Source organism: Hydra vulgaris, chromosome 06 (genome assembly GCF_038396675.1).
Source record: "Hydra vulgaris chromosome 06, alternate assembly HydraT2T_AEP".
NCBI lineage: Eukaryota > Metazoa > Cnidaria > Hydrozoa > Anthoathecata > Hydridae > Hydra > Hydra vulgaris.
This window is the reverse complement of record NC_088925.1, coordinates 7,416,923-7,434,612: the sequence shown is the minus strand read 5'-3', so window position 1 is coordinate 7,434,612 and position 17,690 is coordinate 7,416,923. Positions and strand designations below refer to the sequence as shown.

The window sequence follows — 17,690 nt, the reverse complement described above, 5'->3', positions numbered from 1 at the left end:
GCAACATGTTTTTCTAATGTTTGTGAGTTTTTACTCTGCCAAATTGCCAAGCTCAAGGAAAAAGAAAAGCATCCATTCAGCAAATTCCAAGCCTCAGAGCCCAAACTCCCACAGCAGGCTTCTCAAAGTGCTGAAAAATGTTGCACAAAGTGCTTGTCAATTATTGGACATGGGCTTCCTCACAACTGCACATTAGGAACTCATCATGAAAAACTGAGGAAAATTGCAGCTGCAGATCCTGAAGGAGCAGAGCAAGTTGCATCAGCAGTTTTGGATTCTAAAAGTGCCTCTCCAAATGGAACCATCAGGCTTAGTCAACCAAGTGGAAAGATGTTGTCTATGAGAAGAGGTATGCTGTGCTGATTTGATATTGTTAATTTACGTTTAAACTTGTCAATCAAATATTTTAATAGGGCTAAATAGGGAGAGACAAAATTATAGTAAAATAAAAATGCTCCTTCAATATTCTAAACTGATTCTAATTTAATTTAATTAAAAAAATATTCTTATTATATTTTGTTCTAAATTAAATTCTCAAATCTTTATCTAGTTTATTCACTTAATTGATTTTGAAATTTCTATTTTTTTTTGTTTAGGTCCATCATCAGCTCAGCAACTCTTTAAAGAACCTCTTACAACAGAAAATATGGTTCAAATACAGCAGAATACTGGACTGTCCAACAATGGAATGCAAAAACGTGGATCAGCCCTGAATCAAATTAGTCCTGTAAGATCGGTGGAGCCAAGTTTCCCTCTAAAGTGAGTTGATATTAGGACCCCAAATCTACAAACCGTGAGCAATAACTTTTTGAAACAACTTTTTTCACCCCTACGATGATTACCTTGATTTTCTGGAGCTTTCACAAGTATTGCTAGGTGATATAAGTCCTAAAGGAATTTGATTCAGGTAACCTGGAGCTAGATTTATAGCATCAGGCTAGATTTATAGCATGTATTTTTTTTAATTTCAATTCACTCCCAACAAGGCTAAAAGCAACCACTGTTATGTTGGGAGTTAATAGAAAAAAAAGAATAGAGTTATAGAGCAAGGAAACTGTTGACTTAAAAAGTTATAGGTTGTATGAATCAGGAAAACATGAAGATGGGAGAAAGTTCAAAAGGGTTAAAATGCTGTGGAAAAAACTAGACAAATAGAAGTTTTTAGAGCATGCAAGGACAGATACAGTAAAAGAATGAGACTTAGCTGAATGACAAATCAAACGAGAATAATTTTTAGTCAATAGAACTAGAACATATGCAAATTTACAACGATGGGAAAGAAGCTCAAGATTTGTAGAAAAAAAAGCAGCGTTTTTGGACCTCTACTCTTTGGACTTAATAATCTAAAGAAATTCTCTAAAAGAGAAAGAGCATCATTAGAAGAGCCAAACTAAATATGACAACAGTATTCATACAGGGACGAATAAGAATTTTGTAGAGGTAGAGAATGGAATTAAGGGTAAGAAAATGGCGAGAACAATAAAGAGAGGCAATCTCAGCAGATACTAATTTACTACCTGCTAAGATTTAGTAATCGATTGTATATATGGTTTCCATGAAAGGTCAGTAGTGAACGATAATCCAAGAAGACATAAAGAAGAGGACTCAGTGAGAGAGTTGCCATTCATTAATATAGGAATGTAAACAGTATTGCGATAGTTTATGCAGTAAATAACTGAGTTAAGTTGGAGTTAAAATTTACAAGCCACTGTGAACCTCAATCTGTTACAGAAGTGATATCAGATTCAAGATCAACTGCCTGTTCTAAGCAAACAAAAAGAGAAGACTTTTTGTCAAGACAGGAGTATAAAGTTGAGTCATCAGATAAAAGGGCTACTTTAGATATAAGGTTGTAAGATGAAAGATAACAATAATAATAACAATATACAAACAATATATCTTAACAATATATATTCTCTCTCAGAACAATGTATATGTGTGTGTGCGTGTAAAAACATACACACACAAACACTTACTCACACAAATCTTAAATAATGCATCATGTGATTAAAATAGTTTTATAAAAGAAATGTCTTACTTAAAAACACTTTCAAGAAATGTGATTTTAAAAGAAATCTGTAAGCTTGATCTAGGCATATTCAAGAACTTTTTTATTAAAAGTTTTTAAAAAACAACCACTCATTTTTCCTCATGATTACATTACCATCTAACATTTTGACAAGCAGAATCCACCTAACTATTTTCTGTATTATACCATATTAATACCTCAAACAACTTTCTCTACATCTAAATTTGTCACAAGTTGTAGTACTCAGTAGAAGTATGTTTCCAAAACCATGCTAGATTTTTCAGAAAGGACATTTTTCAAAATAAATTTTAGGTAACATTTTGAAAAATTCTCCATCTAAAATATTTAGCATACTAGTGAAAATGTTAACAAATATTTATAAAATAAATAAATATAAAAATCATTAAATAAAATTTATTCTCTTAATATGGTGATTTATTTTTCATACTATACCAGAAAATTTACATTTCAAATTTTCAACAACATTCATGTACATAATAAAAAAACAATAAAAATTACCTAGAGGCTGCTGCACAAATTTCTTTATTTTTTGATATACACACATAATTTATTGGAGATGTAAAACGCAAAAGAATATTATGTAATACTTCTAGCTAAAAAAAAAAAGGTAATGAAAAATAATTAAAAAAAAAATTGATAAAATTAAAAAGAGCAATAATAATAATAATAATAATAACTAAACTTGATATACAGGGTGCGGAAAAAGTTCCTGTACAAAAAATATCTTTAATATATATCTTTATATATATATAAACTAGTTAATATATATATATATATATATATATATATATATATATATATATATATATATATATATATATATATATATATATAAACTAGTTTATATATATAAATATAAACTAGTATATAATATATATCTTTATATATATAATGTATACAATATATATCTTTATATATATAAACTAGTTAATATATATATATATGTATATATATATATATATATATATATATATATATATATATATATATATATATATATTATATATATATATATATATATATATATACCTATAGTTAAAGTGTTAAATATATTGTTTGTGGTAAAAAATAGCTCTTAACTAGTCTAAGACATTTAGCAATACAAAACTAGTACAGATTACAATAAAACACATTAACTTAATTGAGGAAACAAATTAAACTTATTTCTTTTTAAAAAACCACAAAAATAAAAAAATAAAAATTTTTATTTTATTAATAACCTCCCTAAGGCCGAGAAGACCACTACAGATGAGGAGGCTACTTGTGATTATAACTCTCTTTCAACTCTATAACTCCGAAACACGAACCTTGATAAACAAGGCTGCTGCACGGAGAAACAAGTTGAGCGCGGTACTACCAGGGACATGGTGGGAATCAAACTTGGAACCTCTCACTTATGAAGCGAGTGCTCTACCACTACACCACTACCGCATATAAATTAAAAGACTGAAATGTTTTTAAAAACATTCTAAATGTTTTTGAAAATATTCTGAATGTTTTTATTTTCATTTTTTTTACTGTAAAACATGCGAGTGTTGCTACATCAACAATGTTATATCCTGCTGCTACAAGGGAGTGCTGCTACATCAACTATCTAATAATCTGTTGCTACAATGTCTGTATGTAAATAAAAAAAAATTCATTTATTTATACTACTATATAACTAGTAATTTAAACTATAAATAAATATATAAGACTTATGATATATTTACCTCAGGCAGTTTATAACATTTCACTTCATGAAAATCTGTTGCTATGACAATAATATCACTCTAAATAAGTTAAACAAGTATTTTAAGACAATAAAAAATGTAAAAAGCCATTTTTTTGAAGAAAGCATCATCAAAACTGTATGTATGTGTATATAAATATATATATATATATATATATATATATATATATATATATATATATATAAATATATATAAATATATATATATATATATATATATATATATATATATATATATATATATATATATGTATATATATATATGTATACAGTGAACTTCTGATATCTCGAACCCTGGATAACTTGAACTTCCTGTAACTCAAAATACTTTTGGATTCCACTTGAACACTCACTAATACTTTCCCATAAAAACCACTAGATAGCTCGAATCCCTGATAACTCAAACATTTGCAGAAATTCAAGTCGAACCATTTTATTTGTCCCCGTGACTGATATTTTGTCCCCATGACTGATATAGATTAAATTTTTTTGGTTTTCTAAATATCAATCAAAAAAGATATTACTTAAAAACTGAGACAGAGTGTCATAAAGAGATTTTATATTTTATGACTTATTTTATCAAAATTTTAGACAAACAAAAAAAATTTTATAACTCTAATTATTTTCACTTATTTGTAAAAGTTTGACTCATAGAATGTCCCGATAACTCGAACATTTGCTAACTCAAACTAATTACTTGGCCCCCTGGAAGTTCGATTAATCGGGAGTTCACTGTGTGTGTGTGTGCGTGTGTGTGTGTGTGTGTGTGTGTGTGTGTGTGTGTGTGTGTGTGTGTGTGTGTTTATATATATATATATATATATATATATATATATATATATATATATATATATATATATATATATATATATATATATATATATATATATATATATGCCCCAACAAATTTAATTGTAGAAAAATTCAATAAAAAAAAGTCTGGATCACTGCTGGTATCATTAAATTTATTTTTAAAAATTGTAATATTTAAAAATGTAATAACACAAGTCGACAAAAAATATTACATTAAATTTGACGCTTGATCTCATATAATTTTGAGGGCTGAATTCAAATCTGGTATCAGATTTTAATGGCAAGCTACAGATTTTTTGCAATAAATATATTTTTATTTTGCGAACTATTAGAAATAATTCTAAAAAACAGACTTGAAACTCATTTTGAAATGCTAGGATCGCTTTCCTTGTTCTTCATTCACATTTAGTCACAAGATTTTCAGGAAATTGGTCAAGATGACTATTTATAAAATGAAGTTTTTCATTTAACATACAAGATCACAAAAAACTTTCAACATTTTATCAACTAAATCTGCATGTTTTCTTTTTTTTTATTTTAAGCAAGTTTTTTACAACAACCACAAACAACAACCAAGCCATTTTCTCTTTGCTATCTATTGTTTTAATGAACTCTTAACCATTTATAAGATAGCAAATTTGTGGCCCATTAAAAACTCCTGCCTTTTTTTTTCTCTATTGACAAACCTGGTAATGCTGTAACTATGTACTGAAAACAATCACTATCAGTTTTCAGTGCTTTGACAAATTGTTTCATGAATCCAAGTTTAAAAGTGGCGAAAAAACTTTTTTTCCAACTAACAGTGGGTTCATTCACAATATTTTGCATGCCCACTGTGAGACTGTGGCAAATAGACCATTCTTTTAGCATTCAGTGTTGATTTCTGGCTCGACTGTCCCACATACAGAGATAACATGGAAATTTTGTAAAACCTTTCTGCTGAATAAGGAGAAAATTAAACATTTTTAGATCTACACAAATAATCCAGTTGTGTTTGTGGTATTTAATCAAGTTAAGCACCGTTTTAATGTCAACAAAAGTCTTTTGCAAATAAACACAATGACCAATCGGTACGAACCAAAAATATTGTCATTGTGTAAAACAACACATTTGAGGATTAGCTTTGAGCTATAAATAAAAAGTCTTCATTCTGTTGGATTGTATACAGAATTACCCAACTGTAATAGAAGACCTGAAATATCTTTACAGCAAACAAATAAATTGACTTCTGGAAAAAAAGTTAACAAAGGTTTTAACTTTAGTTCTAAAGTAAGAAACTTTTGCAAAGCTATCAGGTAAGCTTTTATGAATTTACCCTCTTATTATTTCAAAATCTTTAATCAAGACACTGCTGCATGCTTAGAAAGTCCGAAATCTTGAACTATGTCATTCAGTTCTATCAGACTAAATACAGATGTGAATTGAATTGTTTAGCATTAAATAAAGTCTTGAAAATCTGATAAAACTCCTTCTGTTTCTGTAGAAGACATGCTTTACCCATCATCTGACAAAAATAAAACTTTAAAAATTGAAACTAGAATCTCATCAGAATGTTGAATTGATCAAATGGCAGAAGGAATATTGAGATAAGCTACTTTTTGCCTCTTTTTTTTTTTTTGCCAATAACAGTAGTATCAACAATACAAAAATAGCAGTCGTTAATTTGGTTTAGGGGTTCTTGCCAAACCTTGGGGACTCCAAAAAGTAAACTCTTTCTTTTTACTTTTGACAAATCTTAAAGACTTCTCTCACAAGTATGGCACACAGTATGTGGAGCCCACTTTGTGTCTTGGTCACCAAGATTAATATCAAAATACAATTTATATGCTAGTTTTACAAAATTAGTGATATTTCATCTTTGTCAAACTAGTGTATAGCAATCTCAGATATAGCAGAATGAGTTAGGATTATACTTGGAATTTGAAGAAGCCTTCATATTTTATATTTGATCTGAAAAATATGACATAATTACTTTTTTCATAACTATTGAATAAAAATACCTGTGAAAAATTTAACTTTTAAAAATTATTAAATTGATTATTGCAAAAAAACTAGAACTTGCCAACAAAAACAAAGCTTATTTAAGATTTAGCGTTTAAAAATACATAAAAATAAGTTTCAATATCTCATGAAACAGAAAAAAAGTTTTTTTTGTAGACTTGTGTTATTAAAAACAAACAAATTTTTTCTCTAATTAAACTTATTCACATTATCTTCAAACTTCTATGCACAATTATGAATAAATTTTAAAATAGTATTTTTCCAGAAGCTTTCAAAGTTCCCATGAATAATTAGAAATAACAAATAATAACTTTTTAAAGTAAGCTTTTAAAGTACCCATGCATGATTAGAAACAGAGAAGAAAATAAATTGACATTTTTTTTGTGGAGTGCAAGATGACTCAAAAAAGACATTTGATATTGAACACACAATCTTCCTGTAAGACTTAGCAGTGTTTCAGCAAGATTATTTCAAGTGTTTAAGAACATATGAGTGTTCCTAATTAACATATTTGTTAATTAGTAAAACTCTTATGTTTCTAATTAACAAATATATTAATTAGGAATATAAGTGCACTCATACACTCCTGCCTAGGCCTATATATATGTATATATATATATATATATATATATATATATATATATATATATATATATATATATATATATATATATATATATATACATATATATACATATATATATATATATATCTTCCGGTGTCTCCTCTTTCATAATTCAAGAGCTGATTGTTATGTGGAATAAGGCCAAAATCCCAACACAAATTGATTCTAGTGAAAGAAAACTTCAGAAATTATACGATTCCTATCTGTCCTATCTGCTTCTAAAAAAGAATCAAGTTACAGACCTGGAAAGCAGAAGAATTAAAAAACAGATGTTTAAGGATAAACTTTATAAGCTTTTTGACTTAGCTAAAGAGTATTGTTTCAAGTCTGGAATATGTTGGAGCTCTGGACAGGGTTAACCTTCCAGATCACAAAGCTATGTTCATTGTTGCTTCAGTGGCTAAGGCTCTGGATCATCCTCTTGCAGACTTTACTCTTTCTCGAAGTACAATCAGGAGATCTCGAATGTCTACCCGTAAACACGTGACTCCATGATTTCCATTGATTTTCCTTTGCTTCTACACTGGGATGATAACTGCTTTCAGATATCACCGGTTCAAAAGAAACTGTGGACTGCATTGCAGTAATTGTAATAGGAAATGGTTTAGAGAAATTGCAAGAAGATCTAAAAATTGGAAGAGGAACAGGAGAGGAACAGGCAGCAGCTTGCTTAAAGTTTTTGGATTGCAAAAATTTAGACGAACTTCAGGGTTTAGTCTTTGATACAACCTTGTCCAACACAGGTATCCACAAAGGAGGTTGTGTTTTCATTGAGGAAGCAGTTGGTAGTGAGCTTGCAAATATTGGTTGTTGCCACAATGTTCTGGAGGCCATTCTGAGCAATGTCTTTACAATTCTATTTGGTTGAATAGGGAGACCTGAGATTGGCTTGTTTAAACGATTTCATAAGAAGCGGCCATATATTTAGCAAGATTCTTTCCAACTAAAGATGAGCTCTTTATTGGAGATATGGAAATCCTTCATATGAAGGGAGGGGAGAGGGAAAAGGGTTTGTTACCAGATTATATTGTGCTTACGATTTTTTAATAGAAGTTATATGAGTTTCGGAATATAATTAAGTTTAAAATTGTATGCTAACTTTTTTAATGCATCCTAATACAAATGTGCAGTCTAAAAAATTGTTCATTGAGGTTAAGTAAGACAAGGAAGTTTACAACTTTTATATTAAATTGCATAGAATTAGAAAGATTGTCGCAGTCAAAAGTACTTATTGCAACAACAAATAAACTAATGTTCTTCAAATAAAAATTGCAATTGTATTATTAAAAGCAAGTGCCCTTTAAATCAACAGTGCCTTGTAAATAACATAGTGTATCAAGCAACTTTTTACCCTGGCACTCTGGACAGTAATGAAATAATGTATTTTGGAATTAGTGAAGCCACATTTAAACTTATATGCTAACCATACAAAATCTTTTAACATTGAAAAATACAGGGTGAGGAAAAAGTTCTCGTATAAAAATATAAACAGCAAAAACAGCAAAAGTTCCTGTACAAGACAAGAAACAAATTACACTTTAATTTAAAACAAAATAATACTAAAAAATACTAAAAGAATACGAAGGAATACAAAAGAATACTAAAAACACACAATATATTGAAAGAAAACACCATACAGATAATTTTTTTAAATTATACTTTTGTACAGGAACTTTTTCCGCACCCTTTATAAAAAATGATACTTACTTATCTAAGGAAGTATAGAGATTAAAAGAAAGTGAAATCAACCCAACAATTGAATGGAAAACTGTAAAATGTTGCAGATCTAACAATCCCACAAAAAATCTTTATAAATATTTAACAAACTCAAAATGTTAACAAAAATTTTATTTTAATAACAAGCTTGTCACTTGTCAATACTCGTATTGACAAGTGACAGGCTTGAATATTGAAATATTTGTTTATTACTTAATGACAGCTGCATCATTATTGATTTTCTCATAAAGTTATTATTATTATCTGTTTAAAAATACTAACAACACCAAACAGCTTTAAAAACAGTTTGTTATGTCAATCACTTAGAATATTTTATCAGAATGTTAGACATATTTCAGACCTTGTTATAGGTTTTCTTTGGATAAAATTATAGTGTTTCTTGTTTTAAACAGTTTTAAACTAATAAAAAGAAGCATGTTAAACTTATTTTAAAATAAGTATTAATTTGTTTTAAAGTAAGTTTATAATGTTTCTTCCCTGCAAATTTCTTACCATAAGTATTATCTATTAGAAATTCTTTTTAGCAAAGACAAAGTTTTGTGAATTTTTTAAACTTTCACATCTCAAGTAATATAACAGTAAAAATTTAAATAGAAAAAATAAAAAAGTTTTGAGTAATATGATGAGTAACAGTAAAATGAAAAAAATAATGATGAGTAACAGTAAAACTTAATAAGGAAAATATATATTTGGACTGAAAAAACACTTAGCAAGAAAATGGCAGATGATTAAATTAAGTTTTTATAAACATTTAGGTTTTCTTTTCTTTTTTTAATCAAACAAATTCTGTTTCACTCAAACAAGGTTTGTTTTTAATAAACTTTATTTGTTCCTGTGTTGTTGTTTTTTTAAATTTTAGTTTTGTTTGTTTTAACAACTTGTTTGGCTTTAATGAAAATATTAAAATAACTTATTAAAAATATTTCATGGATAATAAACTTACTATACATTCAGCATGAGTTCAGCATGAACCCAATGAGTAATACAAACTATTTAAAATTAAGGTTGGTCTTTGTATGTCACAGTAAAGCTAAAGATTAGTTGGTTTTTATTTTGGCATTGCCAAATACTTACCAGGATTTTGAAGGCTGTATAATTTTTAGTATACAGTATATTTATAAATCAGTTTAGTTAAATGAAAATAGAAAATTTATTTCTTTCATAGTTATTATTTACTTTTTACTTTAAGGGCTATAGATAAACAATAATACTAAATACTGCTGAGTCATTCCATGCCAAATGGCCCAAAATTTTAGGATTTCATCATAGACCCCTCAGATTTTAATGAAACTTGGTGGTTTGATTAATATCAATGAGAAAAGCAATTCCTGAAAATTTCAGCATAAAATCTTTTGTAGTTCATGAGATATGGTCATTTGAAATTTCTGATTTTTCCACAAATAAAAACTTCAGTAGAGAAAACATGTTTTGCTCATACTTTGAAGCTCTATATTTTTAAAACAAAATTTCAGAAAACCTTCTAGTTTTTTTATTGAATACAACTCTAGATTTACTTTAATAAAACTTTGACATTGAATTCTTGAATGTCACATTTTTTCCATAATGGCTACCTAAAAAAGCTAAAAAATTATTTGCAAATATAAAAAAGTCGATTTTTTATATTTGCAATCAGGTGTAATCAGTATGGATATTGCGAAGGAGTTAGACTTAATACCTGGTCAAAAACTTTGTCCAGAATGTCCAAAAATGTTGTATTTAAAAAATAACAAAGAAGATTACAGTAGCAATTCATGCCAACATAAAGATTTTAATGAGACATTTTAAAAGAAAACTTTTTTAGTTTTTACAAGCATTAATAGCCGTGGTTGTTCATCTCTAAAACTCGTTGCTCGTAAAGATAGGATCATCTGCGATAATGGCCTAGATACCAAATCTTACTGCTTAGTTTGATGGACACAACATGGAAGAAATCACCTTTAATCAGTGGCAAAAAGCCAACAAAAAACATGATATAGTTCCAGTAACTCTTTCAGTGGATGATTTTATTAAAAAAACTTGTCAACAGATAAACCAATTAAAAGACCATCATTATATAGCCAAAAATCAAGCAGCATATTTGCAGCGTCTAAAAACATCATTATCAAGTAGTCATATTTTAGTATTACTATACTTTACTGAAAACTGCAATTTTTTAATTCAAGATGTAGTACAAGGTTTCCATTGGAACAACAGTCAAGCAATATTGCATGCTTTTGTTATTTACTATATAGAAGAAAATATGATAAAATGTAAAAGTGTTTATATTATTTCAGATCATTTGCAACGCAATACAAACTCAGTTCATTGTTTCATTTGTGAAGTAATAAAACATTTCAAAGAGTTGATGCCTTACTTTAACCATTGCATTGATTTTAGTGATGGTGCAGATTCACAATATAAAAATTATAAAAACATATTTAACTTATGTCACCATGAACAAGATCATAAAGTATCTGCAGAATGGCATTCTTTTGCTACATCACATGGAAAGAGTGCTTATGATGATGTTGGGGGCTCTGTCAAAAGACTTGTAGCTAAGGTCAGTTTAAAATTACTAACAGATCCTATCAATTCACCTGAGAAAATGTATGATTGGTGTAGACAATATATGAAAGGAATATATTTTCAATACATTTCAAATGATGCAATTGTATTACATTGCATAAAGTTCAAATTAGAAGAACGTTATGCTACTTATTCAACAATTTCAGCTACCACGGAAACCACCATTGTTTTATACCACAATCGATAACTACTTTACAAATGAGATGGATATCATTTGACAATATGTATACTAATGTGAAAGTTTCTAAAAAGCAGCGTAAGGTACCACTTGCTTGTCTTTCACCAAGATTTAGTATAGCATATGTTTATGATGCAAAAGGATCTTTAGGCAATATTTTAGAAATATCTGAAGAAAATCAAGATGTTCTTATCAAGTTCATGAAGCTGTCTATTTCCTTAAACAATTTAAATTGGCCACATAAAGAAGATATTTGCTGGGTTCCAATAATGCACATTTTATGCAAATATTACTTCTTTAAAAGTTCAATCAACAACTGGTAGATGCTATGAACTATCAGCTCAAGAAAAAAATCAAATATTACATTTGTACAATAGCATAAGTACCATATTTAAATAACAACCTTGCAAAATTATTATAAATTTGATTTATTCATTTTAAACATAGTCTTTTAAAAAATTTATTGATTTAATGTTTATATTGATTGTTTATTACATAATAATATTCTTCATTACATAATCAACTTGTGTATTGTGTTGACAAGTCGAATATCTCTTATAACTTGGTTGTAATCTAAATTTAAACATGATAATCAAATAACTTAAATTAATGGGGAGGGGTGGAATAGTGAATGGATTGGAAAAATATTGCAAAACTTATAGTCACGATATTAAATATTAGGTTAATTAGACTAAAAGTCTTTCTTTTCATTTTTACCTAATAAGCTACTTATAATGTTTTATATGCAGTCTTTTTACTGTCTAAAAGTAAATACTAAATTTCGCAGTTTTTATGTGTATGTTTAGTGGTGTGTTTGGACACACAGGCGCTTCATACATCAGACATCAAACCAAACACGCCTTGTATGGAGAAGTATTCAATTACAATTTTTTTCTAAGTTATGCGCAAAAATGTGCATGTTAAAAAGTACATGTAGCAGCAAAAATGGGGGGGGGGGGAAGGTGGGCAGGCAAGAGCTAGGGCTATTTAAAAACTGGGTTTAATTCAGTCTTAATTAAAGACTTACTTCTAGTACTGATTTTAAATTCATACTTACTTTGTATTATAATATATAATACAAACTAAAGTACAACAACTTAATTTTTATTGTCATTTTTGGCAATTTTCATTGTTCTGATTTTGTAACTTCCCCATAAGTACCCGCTATTTTCTTTTCTGAAATCACTGTCATAAATGCTATTAAGTTAGTAGAAAAAAAAAATCTTCTTATAAAACTAGTATTGATCCTATGTTACCGGTGGTTTGAAGTGGAGATTTTAGCCAGCCATTTTAAGAAATCCATAATTTTTTACTGGAACTATATCATGTTTTTTGTTGGCTTTTTGCCACTGATTAAAGGTGATTTCTTCCATGTTGTGTCCATCAAACTAAGCAGTAAGATTTGGTATCTAGGCCATTATCGCAGATGATCCTATCTTTACGAGCAACGAGTTTTAGAGATGAACAACCACGGCTATTAATGCTTGTAAAAACTAAAAAAGTTTTCTTTTAAAATGTCTCATTAAAATCTTTATGTTGGCATGAATTGCTACTGTAATCTTCTTTGTTATTTTTTAAATACAACATTTTTGGACATTCTGGACAAAGTTTTTGACCAGGTATTAAGTCTAACTCCTTCGCAATATCCATACTGATTACACCTGATTGCAAATATAAAAAATCGACTTTTTTATATTTGCAAATAATTTTTTAGCTTTTTTAGGTAGCCATTATGGAAAAAATGTGACATTCAAGAATTCAATGTCAAAGTTTTATTAAAGTAAATCTAGAGTTGTATTCAATAAAAAAACTAGAAGGTTTTCTGAAATTTTGTTTTAAAAATATAGAGCTTCAAAGTATGAGCAAAACATGTTTTCTCTACTGAAGTTTTTATTTGTGGAAAAATCAGAAATTTCAAATGACCATATCTCATGAACTACAAAAGATTTTATGCTGAAATTTTCAGGAATTGCTTTTCTCATTGATATTAATCAAACCACCAAGTTTCATTAAAATCTGAGGGGTCTATGATGAAATCCTAAAATTTTGGGCCATTTGGCATGGAATGACTCAGCAGTATTTAGTATTATTGTTTATCTATAGCCCTTAAAGTAAAAAGTAAATAATAACTATGAAAGAAATAAATTTTCTATTTTCATTTAACTAAACTGATTTATAAATATACTGTATACTAAAAATTATACAGCCTTCAAAATCCTGGTAAGTATTTGGCAATGCCAAAATAAAAACCAACTAATCTTTAGCTTTACTGTGACATACAAAGACCAACCTTAATTTTAAATAGTTTGTATTACTCATTGGGTTCATGCTGAACTCATGCTGAATGTATAGTAAGTTTATTATCCATGAAATATTTTTAATAAGTTATTTTAATATTTTCATTAAAGCCAAACAAGTTGTTAAAACAAACAAAACTAAAATTTAAAAAAACAACAACACAGGAACAAATAAAGTTTATTAAAAACAAACCTTGTTTGAGTGAAACAGAATTTGTTTGATTAAAAAAAGAAAAGAAAACCTAAATGTTTATAAAAACTTAATTTAATCATCTGCCATTTTCTTGCTAAGTGTTTTTTCAGTCCAAATATATATTTTCCTTATTAAGTTTTACTGTTACTCATCATTATTTTTTTCATTTTACTGTTACTCATCATATTACTCAAAACTTTTTTATTTTTTCTATTTAAATTTTTACTGTTATATTACTTGAGATGTGAAAGTTTAAAAAATTCACAAAACTTTGTCTTTGCTAAAAAGAATTTCTAATAGATAATACTTATGGTAAGAAATTTGCAGGGAAGAAACATTATAAACTTACTTTAAAACAAATTAATACTTATTTTAAAATAAGTTTAACATGCTTCTTTTTATTAGTTTAAAACTGTTTAAAACAAGAAACACTATAATTTTATCCAAAGAAAACCTATAACAAGGTCTGAAATATGTCTAACATTCTGATAAAATATTCTAAGTGATTGACATAACAAACTGTTTTTAAAGCTGTTTGGTGTTGTTAGTATTTTTAAACAGATAATAATAATAACTTTATGAGAAAATCAATAATGATGCAGCTGTCATTAAGTAATAAACAAATATTTCAATATTCAAGCCTGTCACTTGTCAATACAAGTATTGACAAGTGACAGGCTTGTTATTAAAATAAAATTTTTGTTAACATTTTGAGTTTGTTAATTATTTATAAAGATTTTTCTATTGATCAGCTTTAACACATAAATGTTATTTTCCACTAAAATATTAGGTTATATAAATATTTGTTATTCAATCATACTGCTAAAATAACTTTGTTAAACTATTGCTCTCCAAAGATTTGTTTTATAACAAATCTTTACAGAGTTAGTCATTTTTTCTTGATGTCACATTATACCAGGACACCATTTTTAATGAATCTTCATCGCTTCTGGCTGCCATACGCCTAATTGTTTGATATGATGTTTAACAAATTCCCGATGGCCTGTAGGCACAACAAAAGAGAATAAACACTCAACACTCAGTACATAATTCACACATACATTTTGATCGAAATGTGTGACTGTTGTCAAATAGCACTTGCCATGGAGATTCTCTCTTTTTAAATATTTCTTTTAATTAAAAGCACACAGTTGCCTCTTACTTCTTTTAATAGCTTTTTCCAAATAGAAACTCATTCGTTTTACCACAATCGACAATTGATAAATATATATTTGATTTGTAATAGGTTATCGCTATATTACTTTGTAATAGTCAATCACTAAACAATACCGGCATTGTGTAAATCTTTTTTTGCTTTCTTTTTTTTAAACATCTTCGCTTCCAACAAGGCTGCAAGCAGCCACTAATTAAAGTTGGAAGTTACTGAAACAGAAAAGATGAAGATTGTAGAGCAAGAAAACGATTGACGGGCGACTTAAAAGATTGCAAACTATATGAATCAGGAAAGCATGATAAACAAAATGAATTCCAAAGAGCTGATGTTTAAGGAAAAAAACTAGACGAAAAAGCGTTTTTGGAGCACTTAGGAACAGTCACAGTAAAAAAAAAACTTTATTGAACGACGAGTAATACAAGAATGAATTTTAGTTGATGGCACAAGAGATGCTAGCTCTTTAGAGCAGTGTCCATTATAGTATTTGTAGAAAAGAGAAAGAGAAGCAACATTACGACGATGTGATAATGGTTGGAGGTTGGCTGCAAGAGCAGGCCCAACTATGTTTACAATGCGTTTTTGCACCTTGTCTAAAAGAGAAAAGGCATCATTAGAAGATCCACCCCAGATATGGCAACAGTATTCCATAAAGGGCCGGATTTAAAATTTATAGAGATAGAGAATAGAATCCAAAGTAAGAAAGTGACAAGCTCGATAAAGAGATGCAACCTTAGCAGATGCTAATTTTGCAACTGATTTGATACATGGTTTCCAAAAAAGGTTGGAAGTAAGAGTTAATCCTAGAAGATTAAGAGTAGATGACTCATCAAGTACATCATAAACATAGGAAGATCTAAACTATTGCAATAATGATTGGCTGAAAAAAATTAAGTCTTATATGTATTGAAGTTCACCAGCCACTATGAGCCCCATGCTGTAGCAGAAGTGAGATCCTTTTCAAGCTCAAATCCCCCCCTCCAAGCAATCAGAGAGTATTGGTTTCTTATCATGACAAGAATAAATGGTAGTATCATCAGCAAACAATGCCACCTTAGATGTCAGAATATCTGGAAGATCGTTAATGTAAATTAAAAAGAGTATAGGGCCCGGATGGAACCTTGCGGAACCCCTGAAGTTACAGAATAAGAAGAAGAGTGCTGTCCATCAAGGACAACTTTTATACTACGGTTAGAAAGGAAGGATTCAATAATCTTAAAGATGTTGCCAGATACACCATAAGAAGAAAGCTTATGAAGAAGACCAGCATGCCAAACTTTATCAAAAGCTTTTGAAATGTCAAGAGCGATGGCCTTAACCTCTCCACCTTTATCTAATGCACGATAAAATCTATCTGTTATTACTGTTAGCAAATCAGCTGTAGAATGAGAAGATCGAAATCCATACTGATGATCAAAAAGTAAGTTATTAGATTCAAGATGAGAAACTAAGTGTTAATTAAAGATTCAAAAACCTTGCTTATGATAGGAAGAAGACTAATGGGACGGTAGTTAGACAAATCAGATCATTCTCCAGAATTTTTGAAAAAAGGGATAATAGATGCCGCTCTCCAGCAGGCTGGAAAACAAAACTCTGATAAGCACTTGTTGAATAGTTTTGAGAGTATAGAGGACAGCTCCAAAGAATACTTCTGCAAGACAATAACAGGTATGTTGTCCAGGCCACAAGCTGTAGAAGAGTCTAGGCAGGAAATCACTTTAGATACAGAAGCTGGAGTGATACGAATGTCAAGCAATGGATCAACCTGTTTGTTGGCAATATCAGGTAGAATGCAACTAGTGGAATCAAGAGATAATATTGATGAAAAGTTTTTAGCAAACAATTCAGCTTTGTCTTTAGGTGAGGTGATAAAGTCTGAACCATACAAGAGAAGTGAAATTAAAGATTTGCCCTTATTATTAATACTATTAAAGATTCTCCAGAAGTCACGAGAGCCCAATTTTTGAGATGAGATAGGAGATTACATGACCTGAGAATAGCCGGTTTTGGCATTAGACAAAACTTTTTTACAATGGTTTCTAGCAGTAATAAACAGACGTCTGTTTTCTAGAGAATTATTTTGCTGATAAATATGGAAGTAATTGTTTCGATTGGCAATCGCAGCAGCATAGTGTGAGGAAAACCATGGAGGAGAGTGAGACATGACCTAGAATCATCGAGAGGGAACAAAAGATTTCATGCCAGCCTGAATCCACGAAGTTATGTAAGATGCACATTTATCGACAGGAAGACAAAAGATTTCTACCCACAGCCCATCACGAAGAAAATCAGGGAAAGAATCCCAGTCAGCTTTACCGTAGTTGTAAG

At 29.1% G+C, this 17,690-nt stretch overlaps 1 protein-coding gene across 2 annotated transcripts in view; it reads right to left on the bottom strand.

The window, feature by feature from the left end:
* LOC100207576 (WD repeat and HMG-box DNA-binding protein 1) overlaps positions 1-17,690 on the bottom strand; it is a 97,629-nt gene that overhangs the window by 66,326 nt on the left and 13,613 nt on the right. For both annotated transcript variants that reach the window (XM_065799106.1, XM_065799107.1), the window contains exons 3-4: positions 3,763-3,822; positions 2,549-2,643 (exon numbers count right to left, since the gene is read on the bottom strand). In XM_065799106.1, coding sequence (XP_065655178.1) covers positions 2,549-2,643; positions 3,763-3,822 — 155 coding nt within the window. The remainder of the gene's footprint in view (positions 1-2,548; positions 2,644-3,762; positions 3,823-17,690) is intronic.